Source organism: Acipenser ruthenus, chromosome 47, assembly GCF_902713425.1.
Source record: "Acipenser ruthenus chromosome 47, fAciRut3.2 maternal haplotype, whole genome shotgun sequence".
Classification (NCBI taxonomy): Eukaryota; Metazoa; Chordata; class Actinopteri; order Acipenseriformes; family Acipenseridae; genus Acipenser; species Acipenser ruthenus.
The window spans coordinates 4,034,588-4,053,962 of NC_081235.1; the positions used below are offsets into that span (position 1 = coordinate 4,034,588).

The window sequence follows — 19,375 nt, forward strand, 5'->3', positions numbered from 1 at the left end:
TGGTCCGCTGACCCCTTCATCTATACTTTTAATCTGGATAACAAGTGATACGGATTTTGTAATCCTATGTTTTGTGTTCGAGATTATTTTTATCAGGACCGTTTTGATCAGGTTTTCCAGAAAATGTCACTGCTGGATTACATTTATCCAGATTATAAATAGTTACGATTACGAAACCAGGTTTTTTCTTTTTTAAAGTAATTTCAATCACAAAATATAGGGTTACAAAATCCGGATCACTGTTCTCCAGATTACAAGTTTTGAAAGACCGGCCCCAGACGATGGCACTATGTTACACGCATACACACTGTTTATATACAGTGTTGCCATGGGCGTGTTCGTACCTCACGCTCAGTACTATTATGCAGCTATGAATTCTCACCTTTTTAAATGTCCTGTGTGTTGGAGTCATGCGCTGAGAGTTTTCAGTGTTTCTTATATCTCGCTCCTCTCTCAGACTGGGACACCGGACAGCTCCACATATGCCTGCCTGTAAATAATCATATACCCCTCCCTCTCCCTCTCCCTTCTCATGGGGTAAAGGCCATCTGTAAATGTTATTGCAAATGCTCAAATGTAGTGCACCTTAGTGTTTTTTTTCAGCATTAAATAAAGGATAACTTTACTTATTTCATGCATGCTTTTGTCTTTTCTTTTAAAATGTTTGCTGCTTAACCACAGCTGGTCCGAGTGGATGGAGTCTCTGAGCAGACCTGAAGAAATCTTTTAAAAAATCAGCAGCCATCGTCAAACATATCCACCCTCAAACACATCCACAATCCCTACACAGACAGCACAAGAAAGAAAAAATAAGCAAGGAGTTTATTGTTAGAATGAACTACACTCACAACGAGTAGAAATGCAACAATTACTGAACACAATGGCTTTTACTTTGTCAGCCTCAGGGAATACAACTCCCACTGCACAGCAATTTGATCCATTCTTGGTTTTACTATGAGTTCAATAGAACACACAGGAGCTTGTTAACTATACTCTGGCGCTAATCAAGCTCGTATTTAAACCTAGAATGGGTGAAACTGCTATGCAATATGAGTCTTACTTCCATCCCTGCAGCCTCAGTTCATATATAATAATGTATAATAATATGCACAGGCTTGTTTTCAAAAGGCTTTTGTTAAGGCTCTACACATTTTCAATATAACTATTCTCAATGCATTGATTATTACTTGTGCGACATTTGATTAGGAGACTGGTTGCTTATTGCTAGCACTGAGCAGCATCATTTTAACCCAAAGCTGCAGGCTGTGTGTCCAAAACAACAAAAAAGTTACTTCGAGACACCCAATAAGATAAACAAGAGAATTCAACCCCATCTTAAACAGTACTGAAGATCAGTTGAATGCCCATCGTCCTCTAATAAGTAAACATTTTCAGACCTCTCATCAGTGCACTTATCCCCGTAGCAGATCCAGACTTTCCACGTTGAATCTATCCAGCCACCACACTACAGATTCACTTCCTGTGCACTGTTTACTCCATCCATACCTATAAAACACTTAATAAATTAAACGAAAAACGTTTCGAATAGAAGCCTTTTTCAGTGTCTTGAAGAAAATGAATCAAATCAAATGATAAACATTTGCTGCTGGATTTATTACGTTTCTTTTAATATTGATAAAACTATTTACTGAATGTAAAAGGCCTTGGTTGTTACACCCTCAATGTTCTCAGAATCTGAGATTGCTCAAGTACGAAACTGTCCACTAGGTAACGCACTCTCCAGCCCCTGCCCTTCGCTCCGGCACCCCTGGCTCAGCTTGAACAGGCTGCCCAGCTGTGTGAAGTGTATTCCGGCTGGGCTCTCACAGCGCCCTGCTCTTGATCTCTGCCGCGCTCTGCTCCAGCTGCTCTCCGGCCCTGCGGAGTGCCTCTCTCCTGGCCGCCAGCTCGCTGCGTGTGCCCTGCAGCTCCTCGTTCAGCTGGTAGTACCTCCGGCACTGCTGGTACCGCCCCTCCAGCTCAGCCTCCACACCTGGCACAGAGCCAGGCAGATCTGTCCAGGGGGAAAGGATTGGGTTCAGGATTTACACATAAGAACATAAGAAAAGTTTGGGAATGAGAAAAGACTTTAATCCCATCAAGACTTGTCCTTTGTTAGCACACCAGTTCCCTGCTGGGGGGGGGATCTAATTTAAAAGCACAGAATCTAGTCTTTTTTTTTTTTTAAATGTTCCCAGTGTTTTAGATTTATAACTCTGTGTAAAAAAAGTGCTTCCTGCCTTCTATTCTGCACTATAAGGAATATCTCCATTCACTTGATCTAAATGGTGTTGGATATACTTTAAATGTGTTCAATAAAACCTTTAACCAATACATCCTCTGTGATTAGCAAGTGCACCAGTCAGTACAGTAACATGCACTTAGCATCTCACATACTGCAATATGCTGCATATGAGTATGTGGGGTACGTGTCCCCGAATATCCCGAATAAGCGGCTGTCCCAATTAAACGAGAGGCATTTGAGACAACCTTAGGCACACTTTTTTGTTTCTAAATGAAAAGAAAAAGAATGAAATCACATCACATTGTGATTAAATGCTCAATACAGCTTTTAAAATCCGAGTCAATCGATTTGTTTTTTATTCCTAAACAAAATGAATCACTGTTTTTTTATTTCTATATCAAATGTAAAAGAATCTTATCACCAGACGAGGCACTTGCGATGTTGACACGGCAACTTTCTTTGTTACAGCAGCCTGAGAAACCACAGGAGACTCCAGCTCCTTCTGGAGTTCAACACGGTTTACGCAAGTCACAGTGTCATCACGTACTCACTGCACTGCGCTACGCCACCTGTCTTGCTCTGAAAAGCTATCTCTGTTCATCATTTGAAAATACTGTATCTCAATTAAACGAAGTGACGTCCCAAGTAAACAACATAAACAGCATTGGACAGAACCGTCTCCCAGAGTTGTATCCCATTTGAGCAGAAATCCCGATTATCAGGATCCCGATTAGGTGGTGCCGACTGTATTGCAAATGCCATTCCTCTGGAATTCCCTGTCTTTTATGTATCTTTGGTGGATGCTGAATACTGTGCATCTTTAATAAGCGTGCATGGGTGGAAACCCCATAATAAATGAAGCTCAGTGTGTGTGTTTCTCACACCATCTGTTCGGAGAATCCACCAGTATGCTACATATTACTGTAAAAGTGACTTTTAGAATTTTTCACACTACTGCATATACCACCTCGCAGCATACTCATTTCAGAATATGGACATTCGTATGTGGAATATTCTGTTGATAGGGATTTTATATTCTACAAAAGTATTGTGCATACGGAATTTAAAATGAATGTAAACATGCTCAACAATTAAGAAACACAACATTAAAATAACTGAAGTGAACTATAATCAGAATTGATTTTGACTTGCTTCCTAAATTAGTATCTCAGTTGATAACCATCCCATTTTCAAATCTTTGCAGCACGTTTTAATTAGCTATGCGGGCCACAGCTGCCGTGACAACCCAAATATTTATTAATTTATTACCAATGCAGGCTGGCTGCGAGTTTTCTATTTCTGCCAAGACTGGAACCACCTTGAGAAAAAAGTAACTGGAGGCCAATGCTGTCTGTGCTGGTCAGAATGCTCTGTTTCTGAGGAAATATTTAACTGTGTGCGATTCACCTGCCCCAGTTTCAGTAACCAATAGGGACTTGAGAATTGCTCTTGGAGTAATACATTGTTTAAAGTAAAGTAAATTTCCATTAGACATGACACAGTTACCAGATACATGGAGCAGTGAAACAGTGGAGAGAATGGATGCAAAACGGGAGCCACACAGGCCAGTACCTTCGCTGGTCTCTTGGAGCGTGATGAAGACGGGGTCGTTGGGGGGGGCCTTGGCAATGTCCTCCAGGATGTGATCCACACTGGGCGGCTCGGGGCGGGTCGGCAGAACCACTCGCTTCTTGCCTTTCGAAGACATTTCTCAGGTCAGCCTCCGCACTGGACCCTACACACAGAGACCGGTGAGTGAGGAGGAGGAGGAGACGCAACAATTCTTAATTACTGAGCTCAATAGCTTTCAGTTTGCAAGCCTTAATTAAACATTCACTGATAGATGAATCTCCCTGGCACCCTATTTGAAGCTCATGTTTATATGATATATCCAACACGTGTGTTTTCAGTTGTGTTTTCACTGCTTTGTGAAGTGTCTATACGTGTTTTTGCCTTTTTGCTTTTGAATAATAGTGTTCTCTTGGATTATTGTCAATTCCCACCTGTCTGATATTCTATTAGTAAACAGCTTGTACCTCTATTCATTGTGAGTGTTAGGGTACCAGCATGTGATCACCCTCAGTCCCAGTCTGGGGCTATTCCACACCACAGGCTAATAAAAGGCCTCCTAAGATCAGCTGGAGACATGAATTGCCAGGACGTTAAAGACTGCAGTTTAGTTTTTTACTTTGACACAGGTGAAATGCATCTATCTTACCATCACAACACATGAGCTTCCTGTGTGCCAGCTATTGGGACCCCATCTAGTGTCTGTGGGATCCGTGTTATTCACAAAGTAGGATAAACGTCCTTGAGGTAAAAAATAAAGTCTTATTTCCATCCTTGCACACTTTTGAGTTTGTAATTATATGTTAATCTCTGTTAAAACAGAGATTCTGACCACGTAGAGTACAGGACATCTACCTGAACCCTGATACACGCTTAATGCGCACTAAATAAAACAGTAACTCGCATTTATCCACAAGGGCCAAACCATATTCCAGTCTAAATATACCCTTATCTAGACCGACTGAAAACACTTGTCTTATTAAAATCAAACCCCGTGCAGTAAAAAGGCATCTATAATTTAAATACTGGTATTTCTTAAGCAAACAGAGCATGCTGTAATGTACATAATGTTACATACGAAGGGCACACATTTTTTTCATCTCGTAGTTGAGCACAAACGCAAGCTGAAGAGAAATTGACATTCATTTCCACGTGTCAGAATGACCTTACCTGCTCCTGCTCACTTGCTTTATTTACTTTTGCAAGGAAACAGCGTGTTTTGTTGCTTTGTTTTTTCACCACTTGAAATGAAAGCCACATCAGGAAAAACACTCCATTCGGCTACAAACTCCCCTGTCACGTGACAGTCCCCTCCCGACGCAGCGAGGTTCTGGTCATGTGACAGTAGCCGGGCTCTCTGCGCTAGAAATGGTGATCGCACACTTTACAGGGGTTTATACAGTATTATAAAACTCAGCCACATAGAAACATCCTATCGGAACAGAAGGGGGGCCACTGTTGTTACTATCTGCCTTTTTTTGTATCCATTGCTGTACAACTCCCGTACATTTTAATGATGTTTACAAACATTCAAAGTGATTCTTATAGATAATTGTAACATGGTACAGATCAGCCAAATGGGTCTTTATAGAGAGCCAGCGCCATCTACAGATCTGGCATTTGGATCAAGTATTTTTTTGTCCATCTGCACTTCGTTTTATAAAGCACTTTGTCCCTAGCCTACATTACAAGCAGCCTGAAGACAACCACCTGGCTTATGAACAAAAAAACAAAACACAATATTCTAGTAGTTACTTGCAACTACTTGCAAAAAATATAAAAATAAGGGAAACAGTAGAGAAACTAAAACAATGAAATGTGAAGCTACAAGCGATTTAATGGGTTTGGAGCTCATTTATCAAACTGTGTATCTTTATTACAGGGCTGACAGAAGTTTGGAATATGATTCAGGAATAATATTTTTTCTCCAAACTAAAACAAACATTCGTTGCTATTCCTTCTCTGGTTTTGCTGGAGGCGACTCGTATCTAGAGCACGCTCAAACAACGATCTTACAGCTGCAATAAAGTATACTGCGGTATCTATAAATGCACACAGCCCAGCTTGTTTGTCATTAAACACCTGCATTATCTCAAAGCAAATAGAAATATTACACTGAGAGAGGGAGGAAAAAAGGGTTTTTTATTCAGTTTTATTGATTGAAATAAAAACAAATTCTCTTTAACAAGACAATACAAAGTTGTTGTTCTTTTTTACATCAAATAAAGCCTTCATTTAATACAAATTCTTCTTTATTCATTATCAGTATTATAGTTGTTAAAACACTCACCCATAACTTTCAATTACTGTCAAAAATATCAAGCAAAACGTCTAAAGAAACTAAGTAACCAAACATTTCGGTTAGTGCCTTCAGCAGTGTGCTTACAATTATTAGGAAACTACTTGAATGATATTGTAGCGTACTGAAGTTTATCCCAGTCTGTCACGATTTTTTTATTTCATTTTTATTTATTTTTTTTTTAAGTTGTGTGAACTTTAGTTTCCCTGAAAAAAAAAATCTATGCATTATAATGACACCTTTTATTGGACTAACTAAAAAATAATTAATCCCAAGCTTTCAAGACCTCAAAGGTCTCTTCGTCAGGTGAAAGCAGAGACCTTTGTCTATCATCTCTGGACTGACACAGCTACCATTTCATCTATCAGACACAAACGGTACAATTGTGACTCAGTGACTGAAGGGGAATATTCCAGTGCATTGAGATGTTCTACGATTGTGCAAACACAGAAATGACATCTCTCTTATATAGCAGTGATACTCAGGTGTGTCTCATTCACTCCATTCAAAACCAAGGACTGGATTGAAAGAGACACAAGTGAGGATCACTGACTTACACATGCAATCGTGGTTCTGTTTGGAAGTTTTCCCCCCCAGTCGCTGCAACAGCTCCTAAATGTTCCCCTGGACGTCTGAATAAAAACACCATCGGGATTAAAAAGAAATCTGTACACAGCCAAGAAGTGAGAAGTCACAAGCGGGTGTTTGGTAATGCTTTGCGTGGATGCACTCTGTCCCTGAATGAAAGCATTGTGTGCTGTGCTTGTGAGAGATTACTAGAGCTGATCAGAGGACACACTGAAATCTTTTCATTAAGAGTACGTGGGAAGAAGTCTTGCAAGCTCTTTGTGAATGCGTGTGTGTGTGTGTGTGTGTGTGTGTGTTAGGTATGAGTTACTGTTTAAATAAAGTTTATTTGACACACTGCAATTAAACTTCCATGGAACCGAAAATGCCATCTGCATCGTTGTGAAAACCAGAATTAACCAGCTACTTATTCAGGTGACTGTACCGTACGGACAGGTGTAACTGTAGGAGTCTTGAATGAGTAAGGGTTAAACAACCTTGAATTAGGTCAATCTGTATCGCAACAGCCCACTGCAGAAGTGTTAGGGGGAGGGGAGATGAACTGCTGCAGCTACTGATAAACTAGTGCAAGAGTGTGCCATGATGGTATCTGATATACAACGGTCAACTTGAATCTGAATCGGAGATTGTGTGTGTGTGTGAGGCAGGGGTACAAGAAGGGGTTCACATCAGTCTGAAAACACACAAACGAGTTTTATGGCTTCTTTCTTCAAGTCTATAGAGCAGGAGTTCCGAGTTCTCCATTCAGTTGTGCAATCACTGTGACTTTGGATGGCCAAGGGCGTGGTCTGTGGCTAGTGTGGTTGCTGAAATAAAACAAAAAATAATAACCACAAGTGTTACACAAAGCATCTGGTAAAGTAAAATGCCAGTGTTAATATTTCATATTTCAACAGTGGTGGGGTTTAAATTCGCCACTGTTGAGATCAATCAAATAGACTGGAGTGTTTGCCTGGAAACTGCATTTATCAATACAGAGTTAATAGCTGCTGCTGCTGCTGCTGCCAGTTGTTCCATTCACATCTGGACCCACGTTTTAACAGCATGTGTGATTTAGTACCACATGGTGTATGACATTTAAATTGCTTTTCAATGCTGGCAACGACAATGCAGAATTCAGCTCTCCCCTGTCAAATGGCAGTGGCACCTCGCTCCACTCGAGTATTTAACTGCATTGTCTGCTAAACAAATCCCACCCTAACCTTCCTCTAATGCAGGGGGGTCAAACTCCAGTCAGTTTTCATTCTAACTTAAACTCTCAATTAACATAATTGATTTAATTATTTGTTGAATTAATATTTTAAGGTCTTTTACAGTTGATGGTTTTAAAAATGCACTTGATTCAAGGTACACTACCTATGAAACATTTTGAGGCCTGAAGAGAAGTGTTAAATCTGTCTAATTAATCAAATAATTAGACCAATTAAGTAATTGAGAGCTCGGGTGGAACGAAAGCCAGAAGACACTGCGGCCCTCCAGGAGCGTCTGCTCTAATGTAATGTATTTGAAGTGGTTCTAGCAAATGAAATAATTCAATTTGTAAAACAAGTGTTGAGAGCTCTAGCGTTTTTTGTATTCAGTGGATCTCATTCCCAATGAATCGCACTATTCAAGCCTCGATGCCAAGCTTGATCTAGGGATTGAAGCTCTCCAAATTCAGCGGTTTTGAAAATGTATCGCAAACGTGTATCTTCATTTTCAAATTATATCTGATACCTTTGCTTACTTTCAGGTAGTCCGGTGTTATATTTCCTTAACCTGAGCAATGAGAAATTCACCTATTCAATGCCTCGTTTCCTGTCACTAACCAACCAGCTCCATCCCCTATGCTTGGCAGTGAATGCCATGCTTTGACCCCAAAGACTGTACTGATGTGAAATGAACTAGGAACTACACTTACAGACTACCTGAAATTACTGCATGCAAGAGATTTCTTGAAGCTTGTATAGTAGCAGGGTTTTCAATCAAGTACTAAATTTTTTGCAAATTCTGCATTGTTTTTTTGTGCACATAAAAGTCACCACTAAGAGAGTGACTGAGACGGTAGCTACAGATATCTCGATGTTGGAGGAGCTCTAAGCCAATGTATTGCCAGCCGTCTCATATTAGGGATGAGAAGGGCTGGGTTTATAGTTAATAACTTACCAGGCTACAGCTCAGTCTACTGACAGATCAGGCTATAAAAAGGTGAAAAGCATGGAGAGTAGATGATAAAAACACAAGAAACACCAAATTGAAACAGACTGAACCACACTGACAGGAATGGGTGTAGTTCTTAAACAAAACACAGTATATTGAGAGCCTGAAGCAAAAACTAAATACAGATTCAAATTAAGTAAATTAATACTATTACCAGAAGAGTAAAAGCTTGGATAAATATGAATTACAGGCCACCTACTTCCATTCCAAAGACGGATTTGTATCTGATCAGTTTAAAACAGAGCATGTACTTTAAACGTTTCCATTGGTACAAGATATAAACTTCAGCACTGTTTCTCCTCTTCATCCTCTGTGTACCAATCAGCCCAGTAACACAAATGTATGTGTAACATGTGGCACGTTTATAATTTTATGTTCAGCCTCTTTTACATTGTATGCATGAAACAAACAAACAAAACAGCAATAAACACAAAAGCAAGGATGAGAAAGCCTGTTGTGCAGAACATCCTTTGTTCATTATTCACTGTAGACTTGCACACTAACGTTCTCACGGATTAAGCTAACCTCCGCCCCTACAACTACAAAGAATCAGGGCTGAGCAGAGCGACTTTGATGCCCCCCCCCCCCCCCCAGAGCAATTAGAGACAGCCTGCAGACACCTCCCACTAAGACGGTGGGGTTTAGTGTCCGTGTGCCCCGGTGCTGATGAGCCCAGGCTGCCTGCAATTACGAGGGCTGTGAATCACCTGCCTAATCCCAGCCAGCTTCCAGCCTGGGGCAGAGAGCCAGGGTTTATAATGACCTGCTGCAATCAGGGCTTTCGCTTTATTCTTTACAGCTACACAGGCTTGACCTTGAAGATGCAAAATGACATCTTGTGCAGAATATCAGAGAGCTCCTCCCTTCATAAGCCTCATTTAAAATGGGATTACCCTGGAGATGCTGTATTGAAGTTGAAGGACCCACAATTGATGTATTGCTGGTGTAAGCATATGAATAAACCACCAATCCTATTGCATGTCAATTAACCAAGGGTCATTACAAACACACGGCCTCTCCTACATTCTCTGTTTCCATCTGCAAACTAAAACAGTGCTGCCCTAAAACTGAAACCTGAAGCCCATGTGCAGCTGAACGGGTGCAGGTGTGTGGCAATGGCAGGGCAGTGGATCTTCCATGATGCACACTTGCTTCATTTTCTAATTCAATCCCAGTTCAGCAATAACACCTTCAGGGCAGGTGACCATGGCCATATATTTAAATGCTCCCCAGACATATACTTAGGCACTTAACACAAGACCTAGTATTATTTTATTTTTATGTATAGATAATTCATTTGGATATTTTAAAACAGATTGTAAGATTCGCAGACAGTGTGATCATGCCCTCCGATATGACAATCTGAGATTTGATGTATGGGCTACAATTAACAGTACTGGTGCCAAGCAGGCCAGAGAGCATAGTTCAGGGCTAGCGTAGCACAAGGTGAGCCCTGCAGATGGAAACGCACTAACTACGTGTGTGCTGGACACAAAGCAGTGGTTCGTTACATACAGAAGTGCCAGGCAGCTCTTTAGGGCCTGCGTCTGCAGGCAGCAAGGTCTTGGTTTGAACCAGTGTGTGCAGGACTGCAGCCAGAAAACAAGAAAAACAGGCAAATAAAACACACAGAGCAAATCAGGGGGAAGAGAGAAATGCACTGATGGATAAAGTGGTTAATACAAACAGGACTGGAGCATCACAGCATTAGGGGTAAGCAGAGTGTTACTCTCCATGTCAAACACAGCCTTGAATAAACATTCAGGCAAACAGAAAGGTGCTGTTAGGAGTTACGAGAGTAGAATGAAACGGCTTGAGTATACTCCTGATTCAGACCTGTTTATTTGTAATTATGAATTGGAAGGGATGTGATTTACTAACGGTGCGCTCTCTGAAAAGTTTAAAGAATGTTACCAAACTAGTAAGAAACCATTTAGGTGCGTATCGCAGCCTTCTTGTAAAATTTCATTTTTATTCCATTTAGAATAAATACTTAACGAAAAGCTGACAAATTGAAAAACATTTGAAATCTAACATGAAATACTGTACTATTATTATGGCTTCCGGTAGACACTTGTGATCTCATTTTGTAGTTTGTTAAATGGCTATGGCTTTACAGTGGCAGAGCCCCGGTCCCCCTCGTACCTCCCAGCGTCAGGCTCTCGGCTGCGTGGATGGCCTGGCCGCTCAGCTCGTTCACCACACTGTCCACAGAGGCCTGGTGCTTCAGGAAGAAGGGGCGGACCAGGCGGTCGTACAGGATCTGAGAGCCGTTCCAGGCAACTGGAGCCATGCACCACAGCAGGAACAGGCACTGAGAGAGAGAGAGTGAGAGTGAGAGTGAGAGTGAGAGTGAGAGTGAGAGTGAGAGTGATCAGTCACCACAGCTTTGAGGTGGAGAGGCTAAAAGCACGAACACACACAGGCAGGGAACTGAACTATCCTTCCCACAGACCAGCCAGCCAGCCAGATTTACGAGATCCGGACATCTTCCAAAATGTTCTTGACCAATCGCATAAGAGGATCAACCAACTTTCAATTCAACCATTCCCATCATGGAGATTTTCTTTACTGTCCTGTGTTGGGATGGCTAGACAGAGTGGTCCTGGGTGGTATAGTGTTTATTGTAGTCCAGGTTTTCCTGCGATTCCTAATTGTGTACAAAAGATGTGTTGTGGATCAAATTAGGATAACACTAAAATATGGAATGTCTCAAACTGCTATTGAAAAGTAGTTATATTCTACCTTATTATGTTTTGTTAATGATCTTAATTAGAAAAGCAGCCCGATAGATCCATCTTCAAGACACTCAATCAACAATATTATCCCACCCTGTCCTTACCTTCCCAGCATAGTAGAATGGGAACCAGTAGAGGAAGATGTCGGAGAAGAACTCAGCCACGCTGAAGATACCATACACCACCCAGTAGGTCAGCCACTTGGTGTCGTCCTCCTTGTCACTGCTCTCGATAGCCTTGATTCTGCGGGGTGACACGGTGTGTTACTGTATCAACACACACTGCCAAACAAGGAGGGAGCTGTGCTACTAGTTCCCAAGTCCACTGGGACCGCCAATAAGACAGCTTGGTTTTGTTTTGACGACTCAAAAGATACAGAGCCCTCCCAGTAAGGTTTCAAATGTCATTTTGCAGACGCTTTTATCCAAAGTGACTTACAGAGACTAGGGGGTGAACTATGCATCACAACTGCTGCTGCAGAGTCACTTACAATAGGACCTCGGTTTTACGTCTCATCTGAAGAGAATGTATTTAGTTATTTAGTTTCAGTACCTTATGCATCTGTGGTGTGACAATATCAGGTCTGCACAGCTGAAAAGGCGTGTTGGAAAATACTGTTTTTTACATTTATGTTTTGCTTCCCAGAGCTACAGCAGAGCCTGCTGGTTACATTCCTAGGATAGCAGGAGGATGAGGAGCACAACGAAGGCCGAAGGCTTTGATGGGGAGGAATATTTTCAAAAGGGGCTTTTTATAACCTTCTTAAACATGTAAAGTAATACCTCCAGTAACTGAGTGGTTCTGCATATACCTCTCCACTACTTTAAAATAAATCAGGAGCTGTCTGTATGTGGCTTTGAGCTTGCTGTGAGAAGGCCTTGTGTGCCCATCTGCCTGGGTTCCTGACTGCACTGAAATCATGCAAGACTGTGACCTTTTAAATCTGTCAGCCACACCTGTTCTCTGGTACTATACCAGTTCCAGCCAACAGAGCTGAAAGGTATAACATTATATACAGTCAACCTCGGTTACCTCGACTGATAACTCCACGCACAGTCTTGGTCCCGGATTTTCTCCATATAAAATATAATTCGACGCCACGCTTTACTTGTAACTTGACATTTATTACTGGTACAGAAGGGATATAAACTATTAAAAAGACTAGTGGATAACTCGACACTGTCTCATTACGTTACTGAACTCTACGTGACACTCTTGTTTCACTGGACTGGAAACGGATCGTTCATTCATTCATTCATTCATTCATTCATTCATTCTCAGCTGGTCACAGTGTCAGTTCACACTGAGTGAAGTGATAAATGAGTACTCGTTCAATTGGTTTTTCAAAGCTCAGGTTATTTGGGACAACAAGCTTGTCAGCAGAACTTTCAAAGCGCGTGTTTTTGCATGCGAAACAATCCACAATGCTTGATTTCTGTGTGTGTTATTTTTGTTCACCGAGTTAATTCTGTATAATGTTCATTTGTTAACTTTTGCTACTTAAGCCGTCAAATCAGACAGTACCAGCCAATAACTAAAAGTATAGTCAACAGTTTGTGGTTCGTAAAAATAATGCTGTAGTTATTTTATTAATACTTATTTCAATCGAACTATACGAGTTGTACCGAGTTTGTACAGTACTGTATACTGTAACTGATTCATTCACTGCAGTTCTACCGTTTTCATAAGAACATTTAACTAAAAAAAACTTGTAAATACTGTAAGTGTGTGAGTTCTATTTGCATGTTAATGTCATGGCTCACGTGCACCTGTGGTTAACTCGACACCTCGGATAAGCTGACACTAAACAGCATCCCTGAGTTAACCGAGGGTGACAGTATATGTATATATATATATATATATATATAATGTTTCTGTATTCAGGAGGTACGGACAATCTCTGAACAAGCTCAAAGCCAAGTAGAAAAACAAACACATCTTTCTAGTGGAGCACAGATTCCAAATAAAGCACGATGGCAGGCTGACCAAGGCTTTAAAATCAATCTGGTGAGTCCGACACAGGAAGGAAATTGGTACAGAGAAGAGCAGACTCACAGCGCCACAGCATGGTTGAACAAGTGTGCAGATCCTCAATAAAGGGAAATAAGCCCAGATGATATTTCAGCACAAACATTAGGGTAAAAGCCCTGGTTAGCACTCCCTTTGACAGAAACCATAACCTGGGTTTATAGAGACAACAAAAGAACCCAATACTTACGAGAAATAAGCTGGATACACAAAACCAATTAAATTACACAGCAGGGAAGCGCCGTAACCGAAGACCAGATAGAGGCCGACGAACGACACACTTCCTGTAAAGAGACAAGCAAGCCATGAGCAATCAAGCAGCGTCATCACAATCACTTCGACTTGTCATGTGTAGATTGTGTCTCGCTGTATTCGAGACGTCGTGTGGTGCAGTTTGGGAGCGAGGAGGGAGGCTGAGATGACTCGAATGTGCCAAATGATTTCTGTACTAATAAGAGACACGCTAAACATAATGTATTAACTTCTTAGAAATCACAAAAACTAATTTTAGAATGTTCTTTGCACAGGATGACAGCTACATACAAGATGTTCAGGTATTCGAACAAATCCATAACAGTGACAGGTTAATTTTGCCTACATGGTTTATAATATATATATACACATTCAGGAATTCTGGCACATCCCCAATACATTCCAAGCAAGTAACTTTCTTGTGCCAGTTCTGATTCAGAACTGCAACATTCTTCTGGGGGTTCTCAGGGACTTCGCTCAGGAGCCACCCAAGCCAGTGTAGACCTCCCCCCCCCCCCCCCCCCCCCCGAGTCCCTCTGATTTACTGCCTGCTGAAATCACACAGCCTCCCCTCAATAATCCCAGTGCAGCAGAGCCCTCTCCTGAAGGTTTATTAGAGCCTCCCCTCAATAATCCCAGTGCAGCAGAGCCCTCTCCTGAAGGTTTATTAGAGCCTCCCCTCAATAATCCCAGTGCAGCAGAGCCCTCTCCTGAAGGTTTATTACAGGCTCCCCTCAATAATCCCAGTGCATCAGAGCCCTCTCCTGAAGGTTTATTAGAGCCTCCCCTCAATAATCCCAGTGCAGCAGAGCCCTCTCTTGAAGGTTTATTACAGCTTCCCCTCAATAATCCCAGTGCAGCAGAGCCCTCTCCTGAAGGTTTATTAGAGCCTCCCCTCAATAATCCCAGTGCAGCAGAGCCCTCTCCTTAAGGCTTATTACAGGCTCCCCTCAATAATCCCAGTGCAGCAGAGCCCTCTCCTAAAGGTTTATTACAGCCTCCCCTCAATAATCCCAGTGCAGCAGAGCCCTCTCCTGAAGGTTTATTAGAGCCTCCCCTCAATAATCCCAGTGCAGCAGAGCCCTCTCCTGAAGGCTTATTAAAGGCTCCCCTTGGACTCTGTGCAACATGCCACTGAAGGGCAACACAACGAAACTTATTACAGAGTGCCGCACTGCAGAATACTCCTGACTCACACTGCATGTGTTCATACTGTGCGAGATCTCCTGCTGCAGAATACTCCTGACTCCGTGCATGTGTTCATACTGTGTGAGATCTCCCTCTGCAGAATACTCCTGACTCAGTGCATGTGTTCATACTGTGTGAGATCTCCCTCTGCAGAATACTCCTGACTCAGTGCATGTGTTCATACTGTGTGAGATCTCCTGCTGCAGAATACTCCTGACTCACACTGCATGTGTTCATACTGTGCGAGATCTCCTGCTGCAGAATACTCCTGACTCCGTGCATGTGTTCATACTGTGTGAGATCTCCTGCTGCAGAATACTCCTGACTCACACTGCATGTTGTTCCTGTTACACATATACAGTTTGCAGAGCAGTTGGAGCCATTCCAGATTTTCCTGTCCTAAATGTGTACAAAGATGCATAGGGGCTCAAATTAGGATAACACTAAAATATGGAATGGCTCAAACTGCTATTCAAAACGATTATAGTACACCCTTCCATTCCATCTTTTATTATGATCTTAATCAAAAAGCAGCCTGTTACATCCACCTTCAAATATTAAAGAAAAAGGGGTCAATTACCCCAAAGGGATAAGCCGCTGCTGTGTTTTATTAGAGCCTTTTACAGCACTGGGAATCACCCTGCCTTCATCAACCATGTGGTTAAACCACGACTGCCCCTAAAAACAGGGGATGATGAAATTCAATCCACATCAACCCCTAAATTAAGGGCCAACGTTTCGGCTGGTGCTTCAACAGCATACATGGATTAGCAACAAATATTTGACAGCTTTGCAATATAAATGGACCAGTACGTACGATGGGCTAGATGACGTTCTCTCCGACACTGCCATCTTAACGCACTGACAAAGCAGAGCCGTCAGCCTCCCATGCAAACACTGCCTAATTAGACCTGGAATCGATCTCACATCTCACTAGCCTTTTCACACTCTAGAAATAATCCTTGATCAACACGCGATTGTCATTCACAATCACGTCTTCAACACGCGTGGATCTCACATGATTTAGGTTGTGTGAACTGGGTAAACATGTTGGGAGGACACACTATTACACTGGAGAGTGAGACAGATTCTACTGTTTATAACAAGAAACAAACATCGGTGTATATAAAGCACTATTTGCATTTCCACAAACCAGTATTTCAACTAAAGCAAGTGTTTCATTATCCAAACAGCTGCCCTGTTTTGATATGCTTTTGTCATCATTAAAAGCCTTCTGATAGATCAGCAGTTGCTTCACAATAAAGGACCTGCATACGACTCATTACCAAATTACACACACTCGTTTTGCAATAACAGAGAAATAAGAAACTGATGACAAAGCAAACTAATATTACGACAGGGCATGTAGACGGTGTTCTGTCATGCTCATAGCCAGGAACTTAAACAAAACTTTATGCACAGTCGTCTCTGATAAGAGAACACCCCTCGGGAAGCAAGCAAAGTGTTCTCTAAGACAGAGTGACCACCGGACACAATAAGCCAAGGCCAATCAATAAATACAATGTATTTATTACATATATCATGACGCACGTGCATCAACATATGAACAGAATAAGAGAAAAGCAATAAGCAAGTGTATGTTAATAAACTATAAATAATAAACGAACGGATAACTAACGCTAATAAACAAACTGACAAACTAAATTAACAAAACTCCCCTACGTATGGTAAAAATGCAGCAGCGGCTCTGAAAGGTAATTATGAGATTGAATTTGAACACCATGGTTATTAACACAGCACCACCTACACACGTTACAAAATGCAGCAGCAGCTCTAGATTACTCTCGCGATGACAAGTCAGTTTGGAAATGATTGAATAAACCATTTGAGTTTGATGAGGAGGAGTTATCAGGTTACTAAACAGTACTGTATCAGTTTTGAATCAGTTAGCAACGAATCGCTAGCGTTGCCAAAAAGATGTTCTTTTAAGTGAAGTTCCTGTTCCTTTAGCATTTACAATGAGGGAAATTCTGTTTCACCACAAGGGTGTTCCCTAAGCAGAAGTGTTCTCTTAGGAAGTGTTCCTATATGGGCTTCTGTATTTAAAAAATATAAAGGTATTTACTTCATTGGGGTGCAGGGGGAGGAGTGCATTGGGGTGAAGTGGGGTGGAGTGCAGTGGGGAGGAGTGCAGTGGGGTGAAGTGGGGAGGAGTGCAGTGGGGTGCAGTTGGGGGGGGGGAGTGCATTGGGGTGCAGTGCAGTGGGGCTTCACGGAGGTTGACAGCTTTGGCCCCTCCAGTCAGGGTCTTTGTTCTAATCATGTCTTTAATTATTACATTGAATTCTGTCTTGTTTAAAATTCTATCAGCCAATGTTACATGACAGCTTTGTACAGCTGTCCCTTTTGATAACTTTCTCATAGCAAACGATATAACCCTTTTTATTCAAGCATGTTTTTTATCAGATCTTCTATAGTTTTTTGATGCAGAAGCCAATGCTATGCTACCTCATTCCGAGCACTGTCTATTATATTAAATCACATTATTATATTATTTTTATATTAGAAAAATCACATTATAGGGCATTTTTGACAAGGTGTTCTGTGTATCAGAGATCTTCTGAAACAGCCTCCCCCCTGGATACCAACAGCTGTAAGTACAGCCAGGGGACCCAAAATAGGAGGTCAATCAATAGACAGTTATACAAGGCAGTGGCACCTTATGTGGTGGCCATGGGCTCAATTTCACCACCTTCTACTCTCCACAGGCTGAAATCAGATTGATTTTGAAACAGTCACATGGGAACTGGTGCTGTGCATTGGAGGGCAGTTAGTTGTGGTCTCAGCAATGAGTTTGATAATGAGATGCAATGAGGATTGGTCCTTCTCAGTAACCTCTGTCATTCTCTCCGACGGAAAGAGTTCACAGAACTTGAGCAATCTTTATGTACTACTGAATTAGAAGGCTGTCAAGTTTATATTAACACATAAAGTGCACCGTCTGTGATCATGATAATATACACTAGACCGCAGGTTTAAGAACAGATCGCGTTTTTTTTGTTTCTCGCCCAGTGAATGTTCTTTGCAATCTCCAAAACCACAGGCAGACACGTGACCGCTGAACAGGTGTTGAAGACAAAGAGACTTTTAGACTGCGTCGATTATATTACAGTCAAAGCCTCTCTTAATCCTGACTATATGAAAATGGCGCAGTACTATAGATGAGAAATTAACATCCCCCATAGTATCCGTTTCTCATCAGATAATTAAACACTGGACGATACTGCGTAATGCAATATACTAGCATACAATGGGACACAAGAAAGTACTGCGGTATTTATCTTAACGCAGAACAGCTGTGCTTTTCCTAATGAGAAGCAGACTTTTATTAAATGTTACTTTGAATGACATGCGTGTAGAACAAAAGAAACTTTGAACCAAGCCGCTCCCAAAGTGAGTTATGCAAAAACAGAAATGCCGCGTTGATATTTACATTGAGCAAGAAGAGGGAAATTAAAATGAGAATTATTACACATAACCCGAAGGCACCGTCACATATGTGACTATATTCGTCGCTGAGTTGCATGGGTAAATGTACGAATAAACGACAGATGCCGACTGCACAAACACATATAAAACAACAGCTAGACTGGTTAAGCCCGGACCTCACCTGTGGCAACATAACGCCGGTGGACTCCCGTTTTCTCCTCTATTTTGGCGAGACAGTCTGTTACAAAATTCTTCTCGTTAAGAAACTTCTCAAAACGTTCTTTTAATTTGCCGAACATGATTATAACAAATCTCAAACAAAATAATGTTATTGACAGATACAAGCAGGTAAAATAAATAAATAAAATAAAACAGACAGATAGATAAAAGCGCACGATTGTGTTTGGACCCTCCTGTGAAATGTCCGATTCCGCTGACTCGGTTCTTGTCCAGTTTAACTGTCTCAATCCGCTTTGCTTACTCGACCCGGTGACGCGCTTCACTGGGGGAGGGCATCCCCTGGGATTGGCAGCTGCTGTTAACCAATGGAGGATGGACAAGTGAGCCGTGGCTGGCCAGGTAAGGTGCGGAGAACAGGTGAAGCTTAACCACGGTCAGTTAAGGTTTGTTATTCTGGTGAGCTAGCGAGCAACAACAAACTGGTTGTAATACCCATTTGTAATATTCATGCAGCAAAAACATTCCTAGAGCCAACACAAAAATCTAACAATAACAGTCCGTCCTATCACTTTCTAGCGCAAAAAGTCGAATTCTAGCTTCCCTAATACAAAAGTAAACATTGATACACGTCGCATTAAA

At 41.6% G+C, this 19,375-nt stretch overlaps 2 protein-coding genes across 6 annotated transcripts; both read right to left on the minus strand.

Annotated features, from left to right (window-relative positions):
- Positions 1-808: 808 nt before the first annotated feature.
- Positions 809-5,168, minus strand: LOC117401320 (UPF0449 protein C19orf25). 3 transcript variants are annotated; one of them, XM_034911789.2, is made up of 4 exons: positions 4,985-5,168; positions 4,464-4,555; positions 3,818-3,980; positions 809-2,014 (listed from the first exon to the last, which is right to left on the minus strand). In XM_034911789.2, the coding sequence occupies exons 3-4, from the start codon at positions 3,951-3,953 to the stop codon at positions 1,824-1,826; spliced, it is 327 nt and encodes a 108-aa protein (XP_034767680.1). In that variant the 5' UTR covers positions 3,954-3,980; positions 4,464-4,555; positions 4,985-5,168; the 3' UTR covers positions 809-1,823. The 3 variants fall into 3 exon arrangements, with proteins under 3 accessions (XP_034767680.1, XP_033857800.1, XP_033857801.1); XM_034001909.3 differs by lacking the exon at positions 4,464-4,555 and having other exon boundaries at positions 4,985-5,166; XM_034001910.3 differs by lacking the exons at positions 4,464-4,555; positions 4,985-5,168 and adding an exon at positions 4,282-4,383.
- Positions 5,169-5,939: 771 nt separating this feature from the next.
- Positions 5,940-19,095, minus strand: LOC117401324 (receptor expression-enhancing protein 6). 3 transcript variants are annotated; one of them, XM_034001918.3, is made up of 7 exons: positions 18,738-19,095; positions 13,857-13,950; positions 11,743-11,881; positions 11,046-11,214; positions 10,416-10,489; positions 8,847-8,878; positions 5,940-7,507 (listed from the first exon to the last, which is right to left on the minus strand). In XM_034001918.3, the coding sequence occupies exons 1-6, from the start codon at positions 18,853-18,855 to the stop codon at positions 8,858-8,860; spliced, it is 615 nt and encodes a 204-aa protein (XP_033857809.3). In that variant the 5' UTR covers positions 18,856-19,095; the 3' UTR covers positions 5,940-7,507; positions 8,847-8,857. The 3 variants fall into 3 exon arrangements, with proteins under 3 accessions (XP_033857809.3, XP_033857807.3, XP_033857808.3); XM_034001916.3 differs by lacking the exon at positions 8,847-8,878 and having other exon boundaries at positions 18,738-18,988; XM_034001917.3 differs by lacking the exons at positions 8,847-8,878; positions 10,416-10,489 and having other exon boundaries at positions 18,738-18,988.
- Between the last annotated feature and the right edge of the window lie 280 nt (positions 19,096-19,375).

What these genes read in the sequence shown, in the direction of transcription:
- LOC117401324 (XM_034001918.3), bottom strand. Translation starts at nt 18,855, where the DNA reads ATGTTCGGCAAATTAAAAGAACGTTTTGAGAAGTTTCTTAACGAGAAG. An exon ending in CATTCTACTATGCTGGGAAG is followed by an intron (nt 11,215 to 11,742) that starts GTAAGGACAGGG and finishes TCTCTCTCTCAG; the next exon opens with TGCCTGTTCCTGCTGTGGTG. An exon ending in AAGAGCTGCCTGGCACTTCT is followed by an intron (nt 8,879 to 10,415) that starts GTATGTAACGAA and finishes ACCTTTTTATAG; the next exon opens with CCTGATCTGTCAGTAGACTG.
- LOC117401320 (XM_034911789.2), bottom strand. Translation starts at nt 3,953, where the DNA reads ATGTCTTCGAAAGGCAAGAAGCGAGTGGTTCTGCCGACCCGCCCCGAG. An exon ending in GCTCCAAGAGACCAGCGAAG is followed by an intron (nt 2,015 to 3,817) that starts GTACTGGCCTGT and finishes CCCCCTGGACAG; the next exon opens with ATCTGCCTGGCTCTGTGCCA.